Here is a 24,056-nt window from a genome sequence, read left to right as displayed (position 1 = left end):
TTTGTCAAAGTATTTCGTTGATAAGGCCGACTGAAATGTAAAGAGCTGTGCTAACTGATTTGACCGGGCTGCATTACTACGAGTTACAGGCTATATGCTACATAAGATAAGGCGTTGCAACAGATGTGCCCGGGAGCAATCCCAAACATCATGCAATGTGTATTGAATTAGTAGCTGTCATGGTAAATGCCTCCTTGTTTAGTTTTTCATTACAATGTTTAACATAACGTTACCTTTCTGATCCGTCTCCATAGTTTGGTTTGAGGAAAACGTGTCAGTCGCGTGAACGTTGCTTGTTGTTACGGTAAACGCTAAAAGGGAAGTACTGCCTCCTTTGGTCTGAAAACCACGGTAGCATCGTTTGCATAGTAGCCTCTGCAGATTGACGATAATTGTCATCTGCCTCATACGCAAAGAACTTCCACACACGACTCGGTACCTTTTTTATCAACGGGTATCGTCTGGGGTTTTTTCCCGATACTGGTGCTAAGCTAATACTTTAAAAACGGTGCTGGTGCCTAAACGTTGCGGTAAAACGACACTTTAAAAATAAAAAGCACGATCAACGACATGAAGGAACTGCTTTTTTTATTGAGGCAAATTTAAAGTTGAAATTGCTAGATTTTAAGCTTGAGTGTTAGTTTCTTTTTCTGATACTTCTTTATTTTGTTATCTACCTATTATAATTATTATTTTTAGTTATTATTATTATTGATCTAAGGTGTTTCAGCTGCTATCCATTGTCATACGACTATGAAGGATTAGGTGTAACGCAAATAAACACATTCATTTCCTATAAATGCTTCACAATAAAAGTCCCCCGTTACTTTATTTAAAAGCTTCTATTTTGAAGCGGCAAAATCAGGAAATGGTTTCCATCAGCAGTAACTTAAAACTATTCAGCTGAAAGAAAACGAAACAGTAAAAATGAAAGAATATATCTGAAAAGACTAACAGAGAAACTAAACTTCAGACCACAGCGTTTCAGTTAGAAGCTACAAAAGTCCAGAGAGCTGAACACAAAGACTTTTAGGGGGGTTTCCCGGGCCGCAGTCTGGTGAGGTTTGCGTTTTACCTAACGGGAGGCTAACATGACTTGCTGCCATCATTCACATGCAGTCAAGCTTTGTTTGCCACCAAGGTGAAGTTGGTTTTTATTCGGATACTGTATTCACTCCAGTCCCAGTCGCCAAATTAGAACAAACTTCACCCCCATTCTGTAACCTGTTATGGCCGTTTTGGAGCACCAGAGAGCAGTGCAGGCATTTAAGAGGCACCAAAATAAGGCACCGAAATTTGCGTTGTCATTCGGTCCTGAAGATAATGTTTGTTTACGAACCGGTGTCATATAGGCACCGTGTTTCGATATCCAACTCTATCAAGGACTCGGGGGGGGGGGGGGGTTTCGCTGTAGTTGCCATCTTCCACATGGGGTTTGCTATGCTATGTCAGTTCCACTTCATCGTGACCTCCCACTTCTGAATGAAAACACTCGCTATACAGCCCCTATTAGTTCCGGAAGAGTCACAGCACCAAAACTTACAGTGCCTCTGTGCTTCCTGTGTCTCAAAAAGTTAGACATCGTCAGTGTTTTTTTTATTTTACAATCGAAAGGTATCGCAAGTATTGGTTCTCGTGACACCCCTATACCCTTGCATTGCCTTAAGACTCTTAAGACCTGGCCGGTGCATCATCTGATTTTTGCTTATCACAGATATCATAAATCTCCTTCAGTAAAGTTTATCTTAGGTATTTCATTATTTCCTTTGGAAAAAGTAAACAATGTAAATATCTAAAAATTCAAACATGTTGGGACAGTACAGCTCAGTACAAACAAATTACAGTTTCCACCCATATATTTGAATACTTTGGAAGACATTGCATCAATTCCTAGAGGGCCAATTGAGTAATACATTTTCCAAAACATATTTTTAGAACTTAACGCAAATTCCTGCGGTAATAATGATGCACAGCAATACAGCCTACCCGACACCTAATGCTTATTCAGTAACAGTCACAGTTACCCTTTAATGATTTATTTTTCACAACCACAACTTCCAAACATTGTTTCATACAATAACGTAATTCAATTTGTGTTTGCATTCTGTTAATGATCAGTCCCACTGTGTAGAAAATGCACTCTGCTGGCACAGAGGTGGCAAGTATCAGCAGGTGCCGCTTTGCCACAAGGCTCAGTTTTTTGTACTGATTCCTGTTGGACTTCCACCACTCTAGTAAGTTTTGCTGAGGACAAATGCATCACTGAAACAAGCTTCTGGCTCGTTGACAGACATATTTTCGAAACTAGCTGAATTGTTTGCTGCCTCTGCCATCTTCTTTATCATCCTCCTCTCTGGATCCTCCTGGCACTGTTTAAGAGTAGGGTACTGATGCTGGGTCTTCTTCCTCAGCATCGTGATCATTGTCACTGACATAAGACAAACACCAAAATTGCTTGCTACTTAGCTGATCCTCTTTATCAACCTCCTCCCTTGCCTTCCTTCTGGATCCTCCAAAAGGGGATCCTCTTTCCTCCTCAACTTATTAAATCACTCATTACACAAATAACATTCCATCTGAAATATACATTTCATGTTTTCAAAACATTACAGTATTGAAAAGGGTAGTTTATGGTGTATAAAAAATAAACACTTGATCCATTAACTGTCCCTCTATAGTCAGGGTAGTAGGGATAAATTGTATAGAAAGACTGTGGTTTCAATTGATGCTGATGATGTTAATGCTGTGACATTAAGTCCAACCATAAAATTAATTGCATTCTGAGATAGTGGTGAATGTTTGCACCAGGCTATCAGCTTGAATAAAAACTAATTTTTAGCAGAAGTAGTGTGAAAGATGAAACAAAAGCATTAATATAGCAATTAATCAGAGATTAAAGTTCCCACCAGGGAAGTTATTTTAGCACTGTGTAATATTCTGAGAAATATAACATTTGGACTATAGACCCAAAGAAAACTGGCCCGTAAAACACAAATTACAGATTGGTTAGAAATGCTTGGTTGTAAATATACGCTGAAAAGGTCAACCCGTTGATCTTGTGTAAGACCGACCCTAGTTAGCAATGACTATAAGTTGTTGTATGCACAGTAGCCTGTCTTGTCTACCAGAGTGATCAACCTCTCGGGCATTACTACTCAGAACTAGCATCATATATATTTTATAATAAATAAAGTATTCTCACATGAAGTTCTTAGCTCACTTAATTCATTATTCTCATAGTTGTCAAGTCAGCTACTAATCAGCTACAGTCGGTTTAGTTGGAAATGTATAGCACAGGTAAGACTAAATACAGCCACAACAAAATAGTCAATTTGCACAATAAAGGCACTTCAGTTATTCATTTATTTTCATTTTCATTTTCATCAATGTAAACTTCAGTTGAGTGTAGTATCCCCCTATAGGTGGAATTAAAATGCAGGCATACATTTTTCTAAACAACCCATTTCAAGATATTAATATTAGCAAGGTTTGAGTCAATTCTAGCTCACAGCATGGTTACAGAAAATGCATTATATTGACTTAATTTTAATATGATATATTTAAATCACAAACTGAACGTCCTATGTTGGATGAAACAATTAAAAATGATTTTGCACAATATTTAGAAGTTCTTTTATTAAATGTCTGTTGATCAATCCGAGGGGAAGAGGTGACAGAGCCAGTGTGTAGAGAGCACATGACTCAGGCTATGATCTGCCTGGATTATCCAGCCATGGGTTATACAGAGTTGAACATCTGTTTATCTGTTAAGTTGCTCATCTCTGACAGCAAGAGAAGAGTATGTTTGAGAGAGGGAATAGATAAAGAATTAGTATATATATATATATTTTTAAATTATGTCAAATAAGGTGACAAATAGCCCAAGGTGTAAGGCTGCTTGTACTGCCAATCCCAATGTGAACCAACACCCCAATGTGTGACCCCACTGCAACTTTTACCAAATGCCTTATTTGCTGGTCTAACAAAAGAAAACAATGTCAATCCATTTAAATGGATGATTTTACAGCGTACAAAAACGACAGCTGATGTGAATGAAACATTGGTGCGAAGCTCCTGCACACTATCCACTTATAGCTGAAATATTTGTCAAAAATGTTGGTCTTTCTGACCCTCATTATCATTCCAAAGATATATACTGGAGATCAAATTATAAATATTTGATTTATTCTGAAATTCTGCTAGCATGTGTTTTAAAATAATCAAGGCACTTCAACAAAAACCTTTATACAGTAATCAAAATGAGAGAACAGTAACCATTGTGTCAGAAGAGAAGATTTAAACACTGTTGTCTTTTGGCTATAGGATTAAAAAATGAACAGGAAGTGTAGAGGCCACAGCTTTGAATGACTTCAGCACATCTGCGCCCACAGGACATCACTAGTTTATCACACTGCTCTGGTTTGATCTGTGTCCATTCTTCTCCAGTCTTTTCTACAGTTCAGTAACTGTAGTAGGCTTCTTAGACATTACTTTGTCGCAGAGGATTTTCCAGAGTTTCTCTATGTGGTTTAGATCTGGACTCTGGGCTGGCCATTTCATTGTTTCAATATTCTTAGCTTCAAGGAACTACATCTGATTTGAGAGACAATTGCAGTGGAGGTATTGCATGTTGCTGAAGGAGGTTCACATAAACATTTGCATTCACTCTGTCATGTAGCTGTACAAGAGGCCCAACTCCTGCTGCAGAAAACATCCCCCAAACCACGACACTTCCTCCTCCAAATTTAACTGACTTCTTTACACATTTTGGGTTCAGTCTTTCCCCAGTCCTACGCCAAACAACATGTTTCCCATCAGACACAAATTAATTGAACGTTCTCTCATCACTGAAGTTCACTCTGGACCAGTTCTCCTCTGTCTACACAACATGCTCCCCAGCAAAGACAAGTCTAGCCTTTTTATTCTTTCTGCTGATGAGAGGTTTGGTCACTGCAGAGTGGGCTTTCAGTCTAAAAAGTCTTAAACGACAAGACACTGGGCCAAGACAGATCCAACAATAAGTTAATTGTCACCAGGTGTCAGATTAACACCAATAACTGGGAGGTATCTGGAGTCTTCTCTGATTTTGCTCACTGCTTTTTTCACGAAATAAAGGTTTTTGTTAAAGTGCCTTGGTTCTTTAAAAAAAAACATGCTAGGACAGCAGTGGTACAGCTACAGTAGATATTCTATCAAATTCTGAACAATAAAAATACAGTATTTTAGAGTATATCAAGTATTTCTAATTTACAGTTTATATATATATATATATATATATATATATATGATGACGGTGATAATTGTCTGTGGGCCTATCACAACATGCAACAATTTTCACATTGCAAATATTAATCTGATCCATTCTTAATTTAAAAATATTGATTAGTGCAGCTTTAAATGAATTATTTGATCTCGCTAACTGCCCTCCAAAGTCAAATGTGTGATTGATCGATTTCAGATTCAGAAACATTGATTGGTGTGCTCTTGGTTTAATTTGGCCATGGGTTGAAACTAAATATTTGTTTACTGATACACAATGTAGGAGATGTAAATCTGGTAGTAGTTTTCTGTTGTTTCACTGTATTCCAATGTAGTTTTGCATAGTCAAGGTGCGGAGTAAAAATCACTTCAAAATTAATTTGATTTGAAATGGCAAATGAGCAAAAGTAACATTTAATTTTTGAACTACTCCTGTCTAATTTTTATTTCAGAAGGTGTATTGTCGGATTTGGTAAGTGACCAACTGTATCCTTGTTATTATCGGTGAAGTGGTGTCCAATATTTAGTGATTAATTTCTCATGTAAAGTTGTCTGGAGAAGGTGTCTACCAATGTGCTTAATGTAAATCCAGTGCCACACACTGTTTATTGCTTGACAGTATTGAGATACAGCGCCAAGACCCTGTCAAATGTGCTCCAGGCAGTGGGATTTTGATGCGTTTTCTGACCCCCTGGATCACCCCAGCCCCCTCCGCTGCTGTTGAGAGTTTTCCTGATGTACAAGTAAAGCACCCGAGAGAGCGATAGGGATCATTGTAGGAGAAAAAGGGGTTGAGGGGGGGGGGGCTACAGAGCCAAAGCGAGCATGGTGGTTTTACCAGTGGAGAGCAAGATAGTGGGGGATGGCAGGGAGTGACAGAGAGGAAGCGAGAGAGGGAGAGGAGATGGCAGGAGAAAAGAAAGAGAGTTGAGGGGGGAGTGGATAGCATGGAGTGAAAGGCAAGTTTCCAGGCCAGACTTGAGCTGCAGGAAATTATTTATGAGTCTGAACAAGATGACGCTTCTGTTGCCTATGATGAAAAGTGTGTGTGTGTGTGTGTGTGTGTGTGTGTGTGTGTGTGTGTGTGTGTGTGTGTGTGTGTGTGTGTGTGTGTGTGTGTGTGTGTGTGTGTGTGTGTGTGTGTGTGTGTGTGTGTGTGTGTGTGTGTGTGTGTGTGTGTGTGTGTGTGTGTGTGTGTGTGAACTATATTACAGTGATATAAGCCAGGGGGCAGAAGGCAGAGATCCCCCTTACACACATACATGCACACAGTGGTGGTGAGCCTATTAATGATTTATCACTCTCTTCCACAAAGGATAGGAGAACAGAGGGGGACTCTCTAAGACAGTCATGGGTCCTACCCTTCCCTTGTGTCTCTAGCATTAAATGACCACTACACACGCCTTCACGATCTGCGTATGAGCCATTGTGTAATAAAATGATATACAGCAACTGTGTTGTATTGATTTGCGCATTTTTAAAAACAAAATGAGAGAAAGATGATAACTTAGAACGCTGCGTCTGTGAGCCTGCCTATTTCTCTTTTTTCCTTTTAGATTAGCCTGTCCATGACAGATTGCGTTTGTATACTGCCTCTGCCTGTCTCTCTTTACCTGCCTGTATCTGTGTCTTTATCTGTTGGTCTCCTTGTCTGGTCTGCTGGTTTGCCTGTTATTTTACATGTGCTCTCTGTGTGTGTGTGTGTGTGTGTGTGTGTGTGTGTGTGTGTGTGTGTGTGTGTGTGTGTGTGTGTGTGTGTGTGTGTGTGTGTGTGTGTGTGTGTGTGTGTGTGTGTGTGTGTGTGTGTGTGTGTGTGTGTGTGTGTGTGTGTGTGTGTGTGTGTGTGTGTGTGTGTGTGTGTTCTTTACTATTTGTCTCTATTTGTTGCTGCTTTTCTGATGTTTTATCCACGTCTCTTCCTCTTACTTCACGCCCCACTACCTGACTTTCAGCCTGTTAATCAGACAGTCTGTCTCTCTGTTTGAGTGTGGCTATTAGAGGTGTTAGATGTTTCGTGTGAGGCTGATAGATGGTGCCTGTGTGTTTGCCATAGGGGTTCATTGAAAACCAGGTGCACTGGCTTCTAAAGTACTTTAATTACAGAGAGAAACCACATCAGACATGTGAACACACAGGCATACACACAAATCATGTGTCAAGTCATGTGATGTAGTTTTTGTGATGTGATCTCTTTCTACTTAAGACTCGGAGGCCAGGTGCAAACATGTTTGGATTAAAACCTGATCTACTCATCGATACTTGAAGACAGGATTTTATTCTTCCATATCTGCCTATCCTTTTAACTCTTTTCATCTTAAAACAGAGGTTTTTCCAACTTTTTAGCCAGGGGTTCAAAGTGCTTGAATCTTATCTGTAAGCCCTGAGCTACAGAATATGGGGAATTTTTAAATCCACCCAGTTACCAGGAAGTCAGTTAGTCCTGTTGAAACCTGATGAAAAAGATGGAAATCCTGTTTAAACTTGATACACCAGTAAGATAAGATAAATGCATTTTTAGCAAATTCAAATCCATTAAACATGAAATTATTTCACCAGAGTATTATATTCATCTCCTTTAACTAATCTATGAATTGTCTAATTTTCTGCAACTCAACAGCAGGATGTCCTAATATTTTCTAACATTTAATATAAGTCATAAGTCATTTTTAGATCATGAATCTAAGTGATGCAATACTTTTTGCATACATTTTAAGGTACAGGACTGGATAAACAACTGCTTAGGAGATTCATGATAACCGGCTTTATTTATTATTCTAATAACTCTTTTCTGAATTTTAATTAAAGGGTCTATATTTGTTTTATATACATTTTCACAAACTTCATCACAATATGACATATATGGCATTATAAGTAAATAGGTACAGGTCAATAAACAATACAATAACAAAAGTACACATGAAACTGTACTAATTCCCCTTTAAAGATGTACTCCGTAAGATTTAATCTAGTTAATTGTCTTTTAAGTAACTATCTATTAAAGAGAGATTTAAAACAATGGTGATTGATCTATTGAACTAATGAAGGCACTTCCACTTTTTGCCGAGTATATCTGTGTCTGTGGCGACATTTGCGGGTTAGATGTAAACTACTTTGCAAAAGTTTTATGCTACTGAAATGAGGTTGTGTAAGACAGTTTCATGTCACAGGTCATACACCATGGCAAGACTGAGCACAGCAACAAGACACAAGGTAGTGATACTGCATCAGCATAGTCTCTCCAAACACAGATTTTAAAGCAGACTGGGGTTTCAAGCTGTTCAAGCTCTTTTAAAGAAGAACAAAAAAACGAGCAACGTTGAGGATCGTAGATGCAGTGGTCGAAACTTAAGCCTAGTCCACACGAACAAGGGTATTTTTGAAACCAAACTTTTATGGCCTCCGGTTTAAAAAAAAATACCCGTCCACACCACTGGTGTGATAGAAAAAAAAAATCTCTGAGGCAGATTTTGCTGTTTTATGTGGACAAACAATGTTCTGCACATGTCAAAGCAGTAGGTGGTGATAGCACTCCCAACATGCAGGCCATTTCAGCCAATCACAAGACTGGAAAAATTCATACTGTGAAGAACAACAATGGCGAACCAAGGCCGGGCAAATTCCTTTGTGCAGACAGCAAAGTTACAATCAGTGAAATTCAGGAAAATTTGTATTGGGAGTTGTAGCAACAGTATTTCGGTTAGGTCTTGCATAGCAGCAACTCTCGTCAGCTGGTCACGTCCAGAGTTCTCCATGGACACAACTTACTGTTCACCGCTGCACAGTGTGACGTCAAACAATGTCAACAAAAAATTGCGGTCTTCCTTGGTCTTCCTGTCCACACATGACTGCTGAAACTGGACTTTCCCAAAATGTTCACCCTGGATTCCAGTTACAAACAACCCAAAACTGCGGTTACGTGTGGATGAAAGGCCAAACCGTGCAGAGAAACACACGGTTATAAAAATACCCCTAGTGTAGCAGATGAAGAATACATCAAGCTTATTTACCTTCGAAATCTGAAGATGTCCAGCAGTACCATCAGCTCAGCCAGTGTGACCCAGGTACACCCATCTACTGTCCCGAGCAGTCTTGCCAGAAGTGGTCTTCGCGGAAGAGTTGTGGCCAAAAAGCCTCGGGGACTGGCGTACTGAAAAATCGCATCAGGTTATCTGGACTGATGAGTCAAAATTTGAAATATTTGGCTGTAGTAGAAGACAGTTTTTTTGCTGAAGGGCTGGAGAGCAGTATAATAATGAGTGTCTGCAGGAAACAGTGAACAGTGAAGTGGAGTTTGCAAGTTTGGGGCTGCATTCTTGCAAATGGAATTGGAGATTCGGTCAGGATTAATGGTGTCCTCAATGCTGAGAAATACAGGCAGATACTTAACCATCATTCAGTACCATCAGGGTGGCGTGTGATTGGCCCCAAATTTATTCTGCAGCAGGACCACCACCCCAAACAAACAGCCAGTGCCAAATAATGTTCCCCAACAGAAACAGTCCAAAGTTAAATCAAAAATCAATTTTCGCTTCCAAGCACAACAAAATAAAGCATTTATTTATGTTTAATTCTGTTTTAGGTGTTTTTTGTAGGAGTGAATCCTCTTCTGAAGCAAAATAATAAAGGATCTCTGATAAGTTTCAGTTTCATATTTTGGAGTATCTTCCCAAACAATTTAACAAACGATCTTTGAAGTAAATCTCCAACGCTGTCTGAGTTTTCTGAGAATTGTGAACACGCAACCATGTAGAGACAGAATTTACATGCTGTCATGCAAATAAGATGGATAACGTAAGGCTGTTTAGTTTGTCTACAAAAAAGACAAGGTATAGAGCTGTTCTATAAGAAAGGGGTCCTTAAATGACTCCTGTTGGGATCTGATGCCGAGACGCCCCCCTAATATAATGGTAGGGGAAACACTGATGACATGCTCTTTTGAAGGCAGAGGGTGGTCAGACCAAACATTGATTTGATTTACATTTCTCCTTTGTTCAGTCACTGCATGTTGATAATTTATGAAAATAAACTATTAACACTTCCATTTTTGAAAGCATTCTTAGTTTAGTATTTTTTTCACGCCTGCCTAAAACTTTTGCACAGTAGTGTAAATAGGCCACCATGTTAGTGATGCTGTTGACAGCGGTTGGTCTGCCAGGTGAAGCTTGTCACTAAATCCTAAATAAGTCATAGAGTGTGGTCTATACCTACTCTGTAAAGTGTCCTGAGATAACTTTTGTTATGATTTGGCACTATAAATAAAATTTATTTGAATTAACGGTCATGCTGTGTTTGCCTGTAATCTTAAATCGTGAACTTCCATCTTGAGTCAAGCTTCTGGTAAGGGCAGAAGTGTTTCTATGGCTTTAACAGGGTAACATATAGGGGACGGACTGGAAGCATAGAAGTGAATGTGTTTCAATAGAGTTTAGAAAAGAGCAAAAAAAATCAAAATTGAAAAAAATTGTCAACACACAGTGACCGTGAAAGTGACAATATGGAGGGCTCTGATAGAACAGACTCACCTGCAGTCACATCTTACTGCTGAAGAGGCCACTAGAATCAACGTATCTCAAATCTTATAGATTACATCTTTAAGTGTCTCAGTTTGCGGTGCCAGTAAGCCAGCATTGCACTATATCAGGGCCTTGAACTGGCCCGTCTAAATGAAATGCAGTTGTTACTTGTGTGATCGATGCCACCTGTCCTTTTTCTGCTGTGACATGCCAAAATGTCTACTGTGAAAAGGGCATTTTAACTTGATTGCATGCTAACATAGTAAACTGAGATACTGAACAAGTTAAATATTATGCATACTAAACACCAGGATGTTAGCAGTGTCACTGTCAGAAAGTTAGCATACTGATGTTAGCATTAAGGCACCACTCTGTCTTCAGTACTCCCCCACATAGCAGCTAGCATAGCTATAGACTCTTAATCTTGCTCTAAAAATATTTGCTCAAAAACTACCATATTATGTACAATGGAAAGAGAGACATCAGATATGCGACGCAAATCTCTCTCTCTTTACATGTTTAAATTTGGTCTGTTGTGGTATTGTTAGAAAATAAGTACTGTAATTGTATAATTTCAATTTTGTCATGTAAATTACAGATCTCTCATCATTTACGTTCAAACTTGGCAAAGTCTTGTGTGCAAACACAAACAAATCTTAGATCACCTTGTAGCCGAGTTTTTGTGAATGTCGTCTTCAAAAATTTGACTTTAATTTCTTTAAAGTTGACTTTGTGGAGATCTGAGGCCTAAGTAGGACACTGGGTATAATATAATGAGTGTTACTTGGATGAACATGTTTCTCATACTAGGAGAAATTATAATGAGAATAACTTTACTCTTTACTCTGTCTCCTGCATTTCTCTCTCTGCATCATAATGATGGAGTTCCTTGCATTAGCTTCTTGTTTCTCACCACATATAAGGATATCTCTCTCACTGCATCTCTCTCTCTCTCTCTCTCTCTCTCTCTCTCTCTCTGTCTTTCTTTCAGTCTCCCCCTCTTTCTCTTCCTGTGTAGTTCCTGGCAGGGCTACAGTCTATTAAACACACAGACAGTGGGTACTCCCCCGTGGGCTCATTAGTGAGCTGGCCCGCACGTCCTGGGGAATGCTGGAACAGGCCATTCTACCAGTTCCCGCAGGGGTGCCAGAGGATTAATTATGTTGTCATGCTACGTAGTCCCTTGGTGGTGAATACAAAATGTGATGTCCTATATTTGATTAATAGGTAGGTTATTTTAGCTCTCAGTTATGATTAGAGTTCCCATGTGGTTGAATAGGCTGGATCTTTAATTTCTATAAAATGTTAAATAACTGTGGATCACAGCCTGACCACTGAGGCATTGTTAAATGGGTACAGCCTTGCCTCCATTAGAGAACAGAGATTTTCCTCAGTTGTAAAAGGTTTACTTTGTTTGGGACACCAGGTCTCTTCAGGGAAGTAGATCCCATATTTGTCTGTTATTGCATAGTGCATATGTTAAGGCAGATGGGATGGGGGTAAATATTTTTGTGAAATTGAATAAATGGTGTAAATAATGAAAACACAGGGATGAACATCTAAACTGACAATCAACTCTTTCTGACACAAAGCAGTTATACTCACTTTGAATTCATGTCTATTATGATAAATTGCTATAGTGACAGGTTTTCATGGAAGCAGTGTATTTAAATGTCTATAAAAAATTTAAACCATTCCTGCATTTTAATCCACATAATCTACATCTGCCCTTCAATATCCTGATTATACTGCAATAGTGTCTGAGCTTTTGAGGAGGATGGTAATACGAAACATAAGCAGTTTATTTAACCATATTTTGCCAATACTATGACTGCTGAAACATACTGAGCACACAGATGGAAAGCAGAAAAATGGATTATGTGAAAATTTGTCACCATTTCATTGTAAATGACGTAAATTCATGCTGACCACAGCTGTGTGATAAGAAACAAACTAAAAACTTTGTACAGCCAAACTTAAAGGGAGTTTCATATTAAAAAATACTTCTGATGGAGTATCACTGTATACCATCCACTGGTATAATTATTATTATTCATGTTTCCATTATTATTAAGGCTTTTAGTTATTACTTAATTACTTTTACTATACCCACGATACTCATGGAAGTGCAAGCCTGTTTTTCTCACGAAACTGTACGTGCAACTTAGAGAACTTACTTCCAGTTACCGTTTCTAAATCAAACACCTATGGCGCAGAACTGTATTCTACCTTTTTATATAGGACTTTTTTTCCTTTTGCTGAAAAAAATTTCAAAGCGGTTACATTGTTGAAAAAAGTTTGAGAACCACGGGTCTAGACCAGCCCTATTCAGCTGGCGGCCTGGCCCACCAATCAATTTTGTTGAAACAAATAAATAAGACAAATACAGATTGATCACTGTGGACCGCTTTCAGACTGTTCAGGCGGACAGGAGTCACCGTGAGAGTGGCAAGAGGAAAGGTGGGGGACTTGCTATTCTTAATAACAACAAGTGGTGTCATCCTGGACACGTTACTGTAAAGGAGCGTGTGTGCAGCCCGGACATTGAGCTGCTTGCCGTGAGCCTGCGGTCATACTATCTGCCGAGGGAGTTTTCACACATGATCGTCCTGGTTGTTTACATTCCTCCGACTGCAAACGCAGCGCGCGAGTGACGTCATCCACACCGTCGTCACGGGCCTTCAGACACGGCACCCAGACGCATTCATTGCAATATCTGGGGACTTCAACCACATCACTCTGGCTGCAACACTGCCCACTTTCAAGCAGTTTGTGGACTGTCCCACCAGGGAAAACAAGACACTGGACCTGCTGTATGCTAATGTTAAGGAGGCTTACAGCTCCACTGCCCTTCCTTCTCTTGGAAGATCAGACCACAACCTCATCCATCTGCAGCCCCTGTATAAGCCCCAAGTCCAGCGGTTTCCTGTGACCAGGACTGTGAGGAGATGGTCACAGTGAGAATCTTGTTCATGGACTTCTCCAGTGCGTTCAATACCATCCGGCCTGCTCTACTGGGACGTAAGCTGACGGCGATGCAGGTGGACCCTCCCCTGGTTTCCTGGATTACGGATTACTTAACAGGTCGACCACAGTATTTCAGACTGCAGGACGGAGTGTCTGACACTGTGGTCAGCAGTTCTGGAGCTCCACAGGGAACTGTTCTTTCCCCCTTTCTGTTCACCCTGTACACCTCAGACTTTCAGCTCCTCTCTGAGTCCAGCCACCTGCAGAAGTTTGCTGACGATTCTGCAATTGTTGGCTGTGTCAGTGAGGGGAAGGAGGAGAAGTACAGGGGCGTTGTGGACTCCTTCGTCGACTGGTGTGCAGCTAATCACCTGATTCTAAACGCCACGAAGACTAAGGAGCTAGTGGTGGATTTCCGCAGGAGTAAATCTGCCCCCACACCCATCTCAATCAACGGCATGGCTGTGGATGTTGTCCAGGATTACAAATACCTTGGAGTATACCTGGATAACAAACTGGACTGGTCCAAGAACACTGAGGCTGTCTACAAGAAGGGCCAGAGTCTTCTCTATTTCCTGAGGAGGCTCCGGTCATTCAATGTATGTAACACCATGCTGAGGATGTTCTACCAGTCGGTGGTAGCCAGTGCCATCTTCTTTGCTGTTGTGTGCTGGGGCAGCAGACTGAGGGCAGCAGACGCCAAGAGAATCAGTAAGATCATCAGGAAGGCTGGCTCCGTCCTGGGGGTCAAACTGGACTCTTTGGTGGCGGTGTCTGAGAGGAGGATGCTGTCTAAACTGCACAGCATCCTGGACAACAACTCTCAGCCTCTCCACCAGCTGCTGACCTCCAGCAGAAGCACCTTCAGCCACAGACTCATTCTCCCCCGGTGTAACACTGAACGCCGTCAAACTCTATAATTCATGGAGTGGAGACACTGTATCCTGAGAAAATGTCACTTTGTCACTTTATAACACCACTGCATCACTTTATTTAGTTGTATTGTAACTTACTTAAGTCAGAATGCTGCTACACTTTACTGTGGTTTACTGTAACTTACTTCGTTAAGAAAGGCTGCTACACTTCACTGCGCTTTACTGTAACTAACTTACTTCAGTAAGAAAGGCTGCTACACTTCACTTTACTTTACTGTAACTTAGTTCTGTAGGAAATGCTGCTACATTTTTAAGGAAATAATGCTACATCTTTAACACTGTTTCAATTATCGCTCCGTATCACTTATTCAGTTTGTACTTATTATATTTCAATATGCTGCTTAACTGCACAGTGCGTATTGTTGTATATTGTATATACCTACGCTTAACCACAATATCTGTTGCACTCTGTCACACTTATTGTTTGATTTATTTTATGTTAGCTTTATTTTATTTGATTATGTTAGCTTATTGTCACTCTGATCCTTTCCCATCTTTGTATTGAAACTGTTGCACAATAATTTCCCTCTGGATAAATAAAGCTTCTTGAATCTTGAATCTTGAATCTTGAATAATAATATGATATATAAGCTCTAATGTTACCAGTTATTTTATTGGTCCTTTCTAATGATTTGGCCAGCACCTCCTCCCTCTAACAGCGGCACAGCTGCACATGGCTTATTAATGTGTACATCAGTGACGTCATCAGACCTTTACCTTTTTCAACAGAGGTAGGAGGACAGAAGACACAAGGAATGTGGTGAGGTGTTGTGTCAAGTGTACATATATAATAGAAATTATGGCTCAGGAAAAATGTCAGGCCGATGGCTTTCTGAAAATGGGGCCCTCTGAACAATATAGTTGAATGCCCTGGTCATGATCTACCCTATGCAAAGTGCCATGAGATAACTTCTCTTATGATCTCACACTATAAATAACATTGAATTGAATTGCGACAGTTGGATTCTGTCTTAAGTTTCTTAAATGTTGTGTACTATAGTCAGTGAAGTTATGTTTGGAATATGCAGAAAGTAAGTAGTGTAAAAATGTCATCTGTCACCTGCACTGCTTTTCAGAATTGCCATGATGGCATGAATGTTTCAGCTGTTATTATTATACCCTTACCACAAAATGTAGTTAGCTGTGTTTTATTAATAGACTCTATTGTATTCTGTCTCATATCTAGGGAGAGTAGCGTAAGTGATGTAACACAGTGAAACACAATAATAACCTGACGGAGGCAATCGCTTCCGTTCTACTTACTGTCTTTCTCCACAATGACTTTCCTGGAAAAACTAATTTCCTCAGCCACAGAGATTGCATTAGCCTGGCCCCATTGTCTGAACAATAACAACTATTCTCTACTCAGGCAAAGGTGTGTGTGCAAATACAGTATACACATAAGCATCCACACAAACGCTAGCACACTAACTCATACACACTCAACCTCTCATTTTTGTATTGAGGTGATGTTGAGAGCCAATCTAATTGTCAGTTTGTGATTGCATTAGTTCTTTGTTCATTTCTGCCTTTTGGTGTATAACATTGTTCAATAATTGAGTTTTGAGTCTTTAACTTAACAATATACCAGAAAATGTGTTGCTCACAATAGCATTATATATATATATATATATATATATATATATTTTTAATCGTTTTTTGGATACAAACCGCTATGTTATTCACTATATTAGGATACATTTGCACATGCATTACACGTCCAAGTATGAAAGCTAATCTTTAAGCCTGTTAGTACAAATACATGTGTTGATACAAACAAATAAAGACCTATGGAAAACAAGTGTAAATAAACTTGCGGTGGCTGTCCTATTATGTGCAAGCCAACTAAGCATAATGTATATTCACATTGCTTTAATTTAATAAAATTCAACAATATAATCATGCTTTTTTTCAACACCTTGTTGTTCTGAAGTGTTTTTAATTCAAAACAGATACAGGAAGTGTTGAATTTGTATTAACAGTGCAATGCAGTAATTTTAACGAGACAAACAGGAGCAGATCAAAAGGAGGTTTCATAGTAAAATCTGACCAATTATACTTACACTTACTTATACAGAGGGAATTAGAAATAAAGGCCTTCCTCTAATACAAGCCTGCTATTTGAGGAAATACAATAGTTTAATATTTTTTAGGCAAAAGTTGTGTACATGGACATTGCTCTTGCTGTGAAATATTGTTAAAGGTGTAGTGACAGTCCGTAATGTTTTTGGCTTAATGGACTATACCATTACTATAGCTTCTGTAGGATGTATTGAGATGAAACATTTATCGTGGTAAGAAATGCTCTCTATAGAGTGCTGCTGGAAGGAGTCCTAAAACCCAAACAGGAGTCAACATTTCTCAGTTCTGGTCCCCTCATCTTGAAGTCTGTTTTTTAAAAATGGGATTATGGTTGGATGCCTTAAATAAGGTGTGTTGTTTAACACAGGCTAAAGCGATTTTTAATTTTCTGTTCTATGACGTAAAACACCCACTTGTGAATTTTGAAGATTGTACATTTCTTAAAAAACACAGTTGCTAACAATTCGCTAAGTGAGGCTACAAACGTCATCACGCCATGAAAGCGAAATCAGATGGAAGCTTTTGGGTGGTGTAGTTTGTTTATAGCCTTTTTTGCTTTTAACTTCTGCAATTACATTTCAGTTCAAAAATCATAAAGGTTGTGAGGGTTATCTTGCTGAGCAAAACGCCACAGAGCTTGTTTTCTGCAATAATCCAAAGTCCCATTGGCTTTTTGTTGGGGGAATCAGGGCGATGCTAATTTCTGGGTCAGCTTACAAAAATACGTCATCCCTGCACCACTCTATTCTCTGCTTTTGAGAAGTGTTTATTGGGTTTGCCAGAACTGGTTGTCAATCAACCCCATTCTTAAATTAAGCATTGCCCTTAATAATATACTTGTTAGTCTTTGTTCCAAAGTGAATCTATATGATTGAAAAGTGTTTGTGTGTCTGTCTGACAGGATGATTCCATAGTCCATCACATGGCTGCAAAAGCCATAGAGAACATCTCCACCGCAGTCTCTGGCCCCTCCCACCACCTGCTTACCACAGAGATAGGCTCCGCCCTTTGGTACCTTTTCACTCATTCCACTGTGGAGGCTGTCAGAGTCACAGCCATCTCGGTAAGTTCACATTCATGAAAACTCACACTTGCATGACTGTGTGACTTGATAAGTTATTATACATAATTATTATAAAACCTGCCTTTCCTAAACCACTTCAAATAATGCAAATTAATGGCCGGCTGACCCGGGGTCTAGACCAAAGCCCTCTAAGATTCGTTTTTCATTCACACGTCTCACACAATCTCATTTCAATCTATTCGGCTGTCTGCATCTGCTCCGTCAGGCTCGCATCTCAGCTGCGTCTCACGGGCGACCTGAAGCTTTTATTTATGCTTATGACAATGCACACATAAACGTGAGGTTGATGCCCACTAAAAAGGCTGTATAAATACATTTATCTACATTTTGCAAACTGGGCGGAGCAGAGCATGTTGTGTCTGGAGCCAGAGCCAGAGATCAGCACACTGCTTCAATTTAAACCCACAGACTCTCTCTTCACTTTTGCCCAGCCGGAAGACAAGACAGCAACACTGAGAAGCTGCCGTGTTTATTCATTTCACTGTCTGTCATTGTCTGCTCTACCGCTGGGCTGGAATTAAAAATACATTTACAGGTTATTCATCACTCCATGTTATTTGCCATTGAGCACTTGCTTCTAATTTATGGCACTAAAACTTACACGAAGATGAAGTTACACCAGAATGGGAAGACAATCCTCAAATATACAGACATAAATTACCTCAGTATGTGAGTTTGTCTCTCTCTATGTCTCCAGGCTCTTTCAAGGCTAACCCGGGTGGTCCCAGCTGTCTTCTTGGCGATGATTGATACCTGTGGCCCTGCGGCCATCTTAGAGGATATTGGTGGGGCAGGGGCCAGGGGCCAGCAGCATCTACTCACTGCTATGGCCACTGCCCTACTTGCCTCACGCATCCAAAAACACCGCGTCACACAGAGCAGGGTATGTGTTTACTTCTGTCTTATGCATTCTTGCTTAAATTCTTATGCAAGAATGTAAGAATATATTGCAAGATGTTAAATACACAAATAACCATAATGTTTTAATGTCATATTCAATTGCTATTGCTACAAAGAAATTCTACAGGAGTTGGTAATAAGTGGTATTATCACTACTGGAGAGGTTTTTACCATTACATTTTTACCCGAAGACCTCTCTCTCTCTCTCTCTCTCTCTCTCTCTCTCTCTCTCTCTCTCTCTCTCTCTCTCTCCTCTCTCTCTCTCTCTCTCTCTCTCTCTCTCTCTCTCTCTCTCTCTCTCTCTCTCTCTCTCTCTCTCTCTCTGCCTTACAGTCCATGAACTAATGCTGAACTGTGCACAAACTAATTTGTGATGAATTACTTAATTAATTTTTCATGAGACAGCCCATCTAGTGTGTATATGAACATAGTGCTAATCTTGGTAAGGCAGAGGGGCTAAAATTGATTTGAAGGTTTTTAAGTTGGAGTCTAGCTGCTAGACTAAATTCAGTTCAGAGTCAGATACCAATGCTAGACTCTAGCATTGGTATCTGACTCTGAACTGAATTTATTTGCATTGAGCATTTCCAATCTAACTCCAGCATACAAACTTAGTACTTTAACTCTGCTCTAATTATACACTGATATGCATACAGCCCCCCCTCCCCCCACCCTCTTCTCTCTCCAATCTCTCTCTCCCCTGGCACAAAGACAGACAGTCCATGAGTTTGTTTACACAGAACTCTGTCTGTTAGTGTGTGTGTATGTGTGTGCATGCATGTTAGAGACTGACTGCGTGTGTGTGAGCACATGCACATACGCTAATTTGTAGAGTGTGTCAGTATCTGGGCTAATTGGCTGAATGAACGAACTGCAGCCTTCTACTTCAGCAGAGCATTATGGGTAGTGGGGAGGGACTTATCAGCTAGGCACACACTACTGGGCTTTGAAATTAATTAACTTGGTGTGTCGCCGCATAAACACACACGCATGCACATTCTCTCGCATTAGGCTCTCTCACACACACACGCACGCACCCACGCACACACACACACACACACACACAGAGTGAAAAGCGTATGGTGTTGATGATAATGGTAATGAATGTTGGCCAGTCACAAATTTTTCCAACCAGTTTCTGCAATTGAGTTTATGCTGAGTGAATGGATGTCTAAAGTAGCTGTAGGCTACTGTGTGTGTGTGTGTGTGTGTGTGTGTGTGTGTGTGTGTGTGTGTGTGTGTGTGTGTGTGTGTGTGTGTGTGTGTGTGTGTGTGTGTGTGTGTGTGTGTGTGTGTGTGTGTGTGTGTGTGTGTGTGTGTGTGTGTGTTCTCTGTTTAAAGATTTATACCTTAGGGAAAATGTTACATTGAATAATTTCTTATTTCTTCGCATTAATTATTTGGATACATTGCAGTAATATATCATGACGAGATAAACTGAGAAATAGCCACACTGTGTTTGCTCTTCAAACTCTGAATCAACTTACTTAGTTAGTATTTGATTATTTTCAGAGCATAGTATCTTGGACTGTACACCAGCAGAACCCTTACCAACCAGTCAATTTCACTTTATTCATTTGTGTTTTGTAGGATTTGGTGTTGAAGGTGCTACGTTGTCTTGAGAGTCCATCCACAGTAACAAGAGCCAAAGCATTACTACTACTTCTGCTACTATTACAGGACAACACACATACACTGCTATACTGCTGTCAACAAAGGTAAATACTACCTCACCGACACCCTCACTCACTCACTCACTCACTCACCTACCGGCTCACTCACTCACCCACTCACTCACTCACCGACACCCTCACTCACTCACTCACTCACTCACTCACCGACTCACTCACTCACTTACTCACTCACTCACTCACTCACTCACTCACCGACTCACTCACTCACCGACACCCTCACTCACCCACAGACTCACTCACCGACTCACTCACTCACTCACTCACTCACTCACTCACTCACTCACCCACCGACTCACTCACTCACTCACTCACTCACTCACTCACTCACTCACTGACTTACTGACTCACTCACTCACCGACTCACTCACCGACTCCCTCCCTCCCTCCCTCACTCACTCACACACCCACCCACACACCCACTCACTCACTCACCGACTCGCTCACTCACTAACTCACTCACCGACTCACTCACCTACTCACTCACTCACTCACTCACCGACTCACTCACTCACTCACCCACTCACTCACTCACTCACTCATTCACTCACTCACTCACTCACTCACTCACTCACCGACTCACTCACTCACTCACTCACTCACTCACTCACTCACTCACTCACCCACTCACTCACTCACTCAATCAATCACTCACCCACCGACTCACTCACTCACCAACTCACTCACTATCATACATATAGACAAGGTGTCTCCCTCGGTAATATGTAATTAAAACATGCTTCAAGCAAGAAGTTATTTGTAAATAACTTTCTGACAAACTAAGCAGCATCTTCAGTAGCTCACTATCCGGCTGTTAAGTGGTGACGTAACACCCTTTCAAAACACGATTTCCGTGTCCAAACCATTCCAAGCCTCGTATTTCTACAGCACAGCAGTGCCGTATTCACCGTTTGTTGAACAGATCTGAGTTTTTAAAAAAACAAACGTAACTGTCATTTTACCTCTTTCTTATGAATGAAAAAGGTGTCTAACTGACGTTAGAGTGTTTAGAGCGTTTTGACCCAGAAATCGTATTTTGAAAGGGTGTTACGTCAGACTTAACAGCCGGATTTGTCACTTACTGTGACCAAGTATAAAACTGACCCATCTTATATCTAGTGTCTAGTGTATATTAGAAGCCAACAACAAAGGTTTCTTTTCAGCATTGAGGGGGACACATTTAAGGGGGATGTATAGGAGTCCTCCCTTCAGAAAATTGACTGTTCGACAATTTATTTCCTGCACTGCATGCCCAAATATATGGCAGAAATATTGTATTAATGTAAGGGAAAAGACAAAACGCAAGCATATAAAATATAATGGAATATAATGCAGTATGGCTCTCAGGCATTCTGTTTTGCTTTAAAATATTTATTCTTCTGTAGATCAACTTTTCTCATTTATTGTTGTCGCTGCTATGGTCAACACGCATGTAGGTATAATTTACTTTTCCCTCCTCCTTTGTATCTTTAGTTTGGAGAAGTATTTGTGTATGGAGCTGTTCACGTCTATAAAAAGCTAAATGAATGCATTTTAATTAATTTATAAACCTTAACATATATAATCTGTTTTCCCTGTGATTTTGAGAATCCACCTGCCATAGTCTGCTGTGCAGTATGTTATTGCTCTGCTGATATGGTAATATCCCATTCAGACCATCTGACAGACATTTAATCTAGTTTGGGACTCTGGTCTCTGGATGAGACAAAGTTTAGGAAAGCAGTTGTGAACTGCACTTCATTTACAGAGACAGTAGACACAGAGCTACCAGTCAGAGGAACGGTGCCGCACAGCAGTCCAGTCTTCTTACAGATCAACCAGGAGGACACTAAGCAGCTCTCGTCCATCCGTCAGTAAGATAATGCGAATGGGTTACCTTGTATATTGATAGGTACATTTCTGTCCTCCCACAGTATTGGTAGGGACATGTCGTTTATGTGAAAACCTCATAAACATCTGGAATTAATGATAAACCAGATGTGATATAATAAACAAGGGATCAGTGGTTGATACATCCTGTTTACTATGGAGGATGCTGCAAATTCAGCGATAATTTCACTTCGTTGATTCAAGGGTTGCACTCTTTTTAATTTTACTGTACCATTACATAGTTATAGCGCATGTATGCTGCCTGAGAGTGATGTGTTATCTTACCACATGGTGTACCCCCCGAACCCTCTGTGCTAAGATTTTAACCAGTGAAGCATACTCATAACTCCACTCAGTCGGTCAGACCACTGGCTAATTAGTTTCTCTGGAATGTAGTTGCCCATGTTCACACACAGACTGAACTGCCAGAGAACAAACAAATATCATTTGTGAATTCCATTTCAGGGTGGGATTCCCTTTTAATTATTTAGATGTTTTTTTAGACTGTATTCTCTTACCCAGCTGCTCTATATCGTAGCTAAAACTAAATTCCCTTTTCACTATGCCGTGTGGTTGGGTAAAGCCAAAATTGTGCTCCAGTTTTTTGTTTGTTTTATATTATTCATTTGTAAGAAACAGCATTTGGTTTAACTACCACAACACTACTTTGTGTAGTTAATTGATGTATAATATACAATGTATAGTTCCAGCCTAGCTGTTCTGTTGGTCATTTCAGATGGCTAGTGGGATTTACTTTTTGCCTAGGGGAAGATGACACACTCCTTTTAAGTTTAAGAGCTTTTCATTCTGGCTAGATGCTACGCAGTAGCCCACTCTGAGACTATGTCCACAGTAGTTGACTAAGGCTTCATCCACACTACTATGTTTTCTCCATCCTTTTGAGCGTTTTATCAACGTTTCAGAACTAATCTGCGTCCATACTGTAACACACCTGACAACACTTATCACAGACCCTTCATGTACACTGGGCATGCGCATGCTGGAAAGGCTGATAATGCCGCTGGACAGGAGAATTGTCAGATTTGCTTGAATAATAACTTGCCTCTTGCGCAGAGGTAGAGCATGTTGAGCATCCTGAACCCCAAATTGCTTCCCTTGCTAAGCATGGGTGTGGGGATGTGGTTTGAGTGAATAGATTTGATGATGGGCAGGTAGCCTCTGTCAATGTATAATTCCAACACAGCAGTCCCCGGGGTCAGAATCCAATCGAGGCAGCTGCGGCACTCATTTTAACAAGTGCATGTGTTATATCTGTGCTCCGGTAGTAAAAAAAATAGCAAAAATAGCTGGATAAAAGTGTCTACTCACAACAAAGTTTCCGACTTTGAATGTTACAAGTAGTGTAAAAGCGCCTTGAGAGTCAGAAGACTAGAAAGGTGCTATAGAAGTAACATTCCATTTACCATTTACCATTAAGTTGGATTATAAAATGCATAATTTCACTGCACAACAGCTGCTTCCATTGACAACAAGGTCAGAAATGGCTGTGAATTGTTATCCATGTTGAAATAACCACCGGTTATCAAGGCTGGTGTTTGTTTTCTTTTAGAAAAGGATCATTAATAAACAACAAATAATAGGTGCGTGATGAATCAGGGAAGGACAGATCATGACTGATAAGACCCAATCAGGAGGCAAATGCGGGTGTCTGCCTCATTGTTTCCAAAGGTCAGTTTTTTTTTAAAGGGCATAAACATTGCAAAAGATATGTGTTTAAAAAAGAAAATCGAGTAGT

The 24,056-nt window shown here is 40.2% G+C and overlaps 1 protein-coding gene across 1 annotated transcript in view; it reads left to right on the top strand.

The window, feature by feature from the left end:
- Window positions 1–24,056, top strand: part of ulk4 (unc-51 like kinase 4) — a 102,324-nt gene that overhangs the window by 25,564 nt on the left and 52,704 nt on the right. Inside the window, exons 20-23 of the mRNA XM_083918531.1 lie at window positions 11,791–11,961; window positions 17,658–17,819; window positions 18,538–18,723; window positions 20,331–20,458. Coding sequence (XP_083774657.1) covers window positions 11,791–11,961; window positions 17,658–17,819; window positions 18,538–18,723; window positions 20,331–20,458 — 647 coding nt within the window. The remainder of the gene's footprint in view (window positions 1–11,790; window positions 11,962–17,657; window positions 17,820–18,537; window positions 18,724–20,330; window positions 20,459–24,056) is intronic.

This window comes from Echiichthys vipera, assembly GCF_963691815.1.
Source record: "Echiichthys vipera genome assembly, chromosome: 8".
Taxonomy (NCBI): Eukaryota; Metazoa; Chordata; class Actinopteri; order Perciformes; family Trachinidae; genus Echiichthys; species Echiichthys vipera.
The sequence above is the reverse complement of the archived record's forward strand: the minus strand, read 5'-3'. Positions and strand labels throughout refer to the sequence as shown.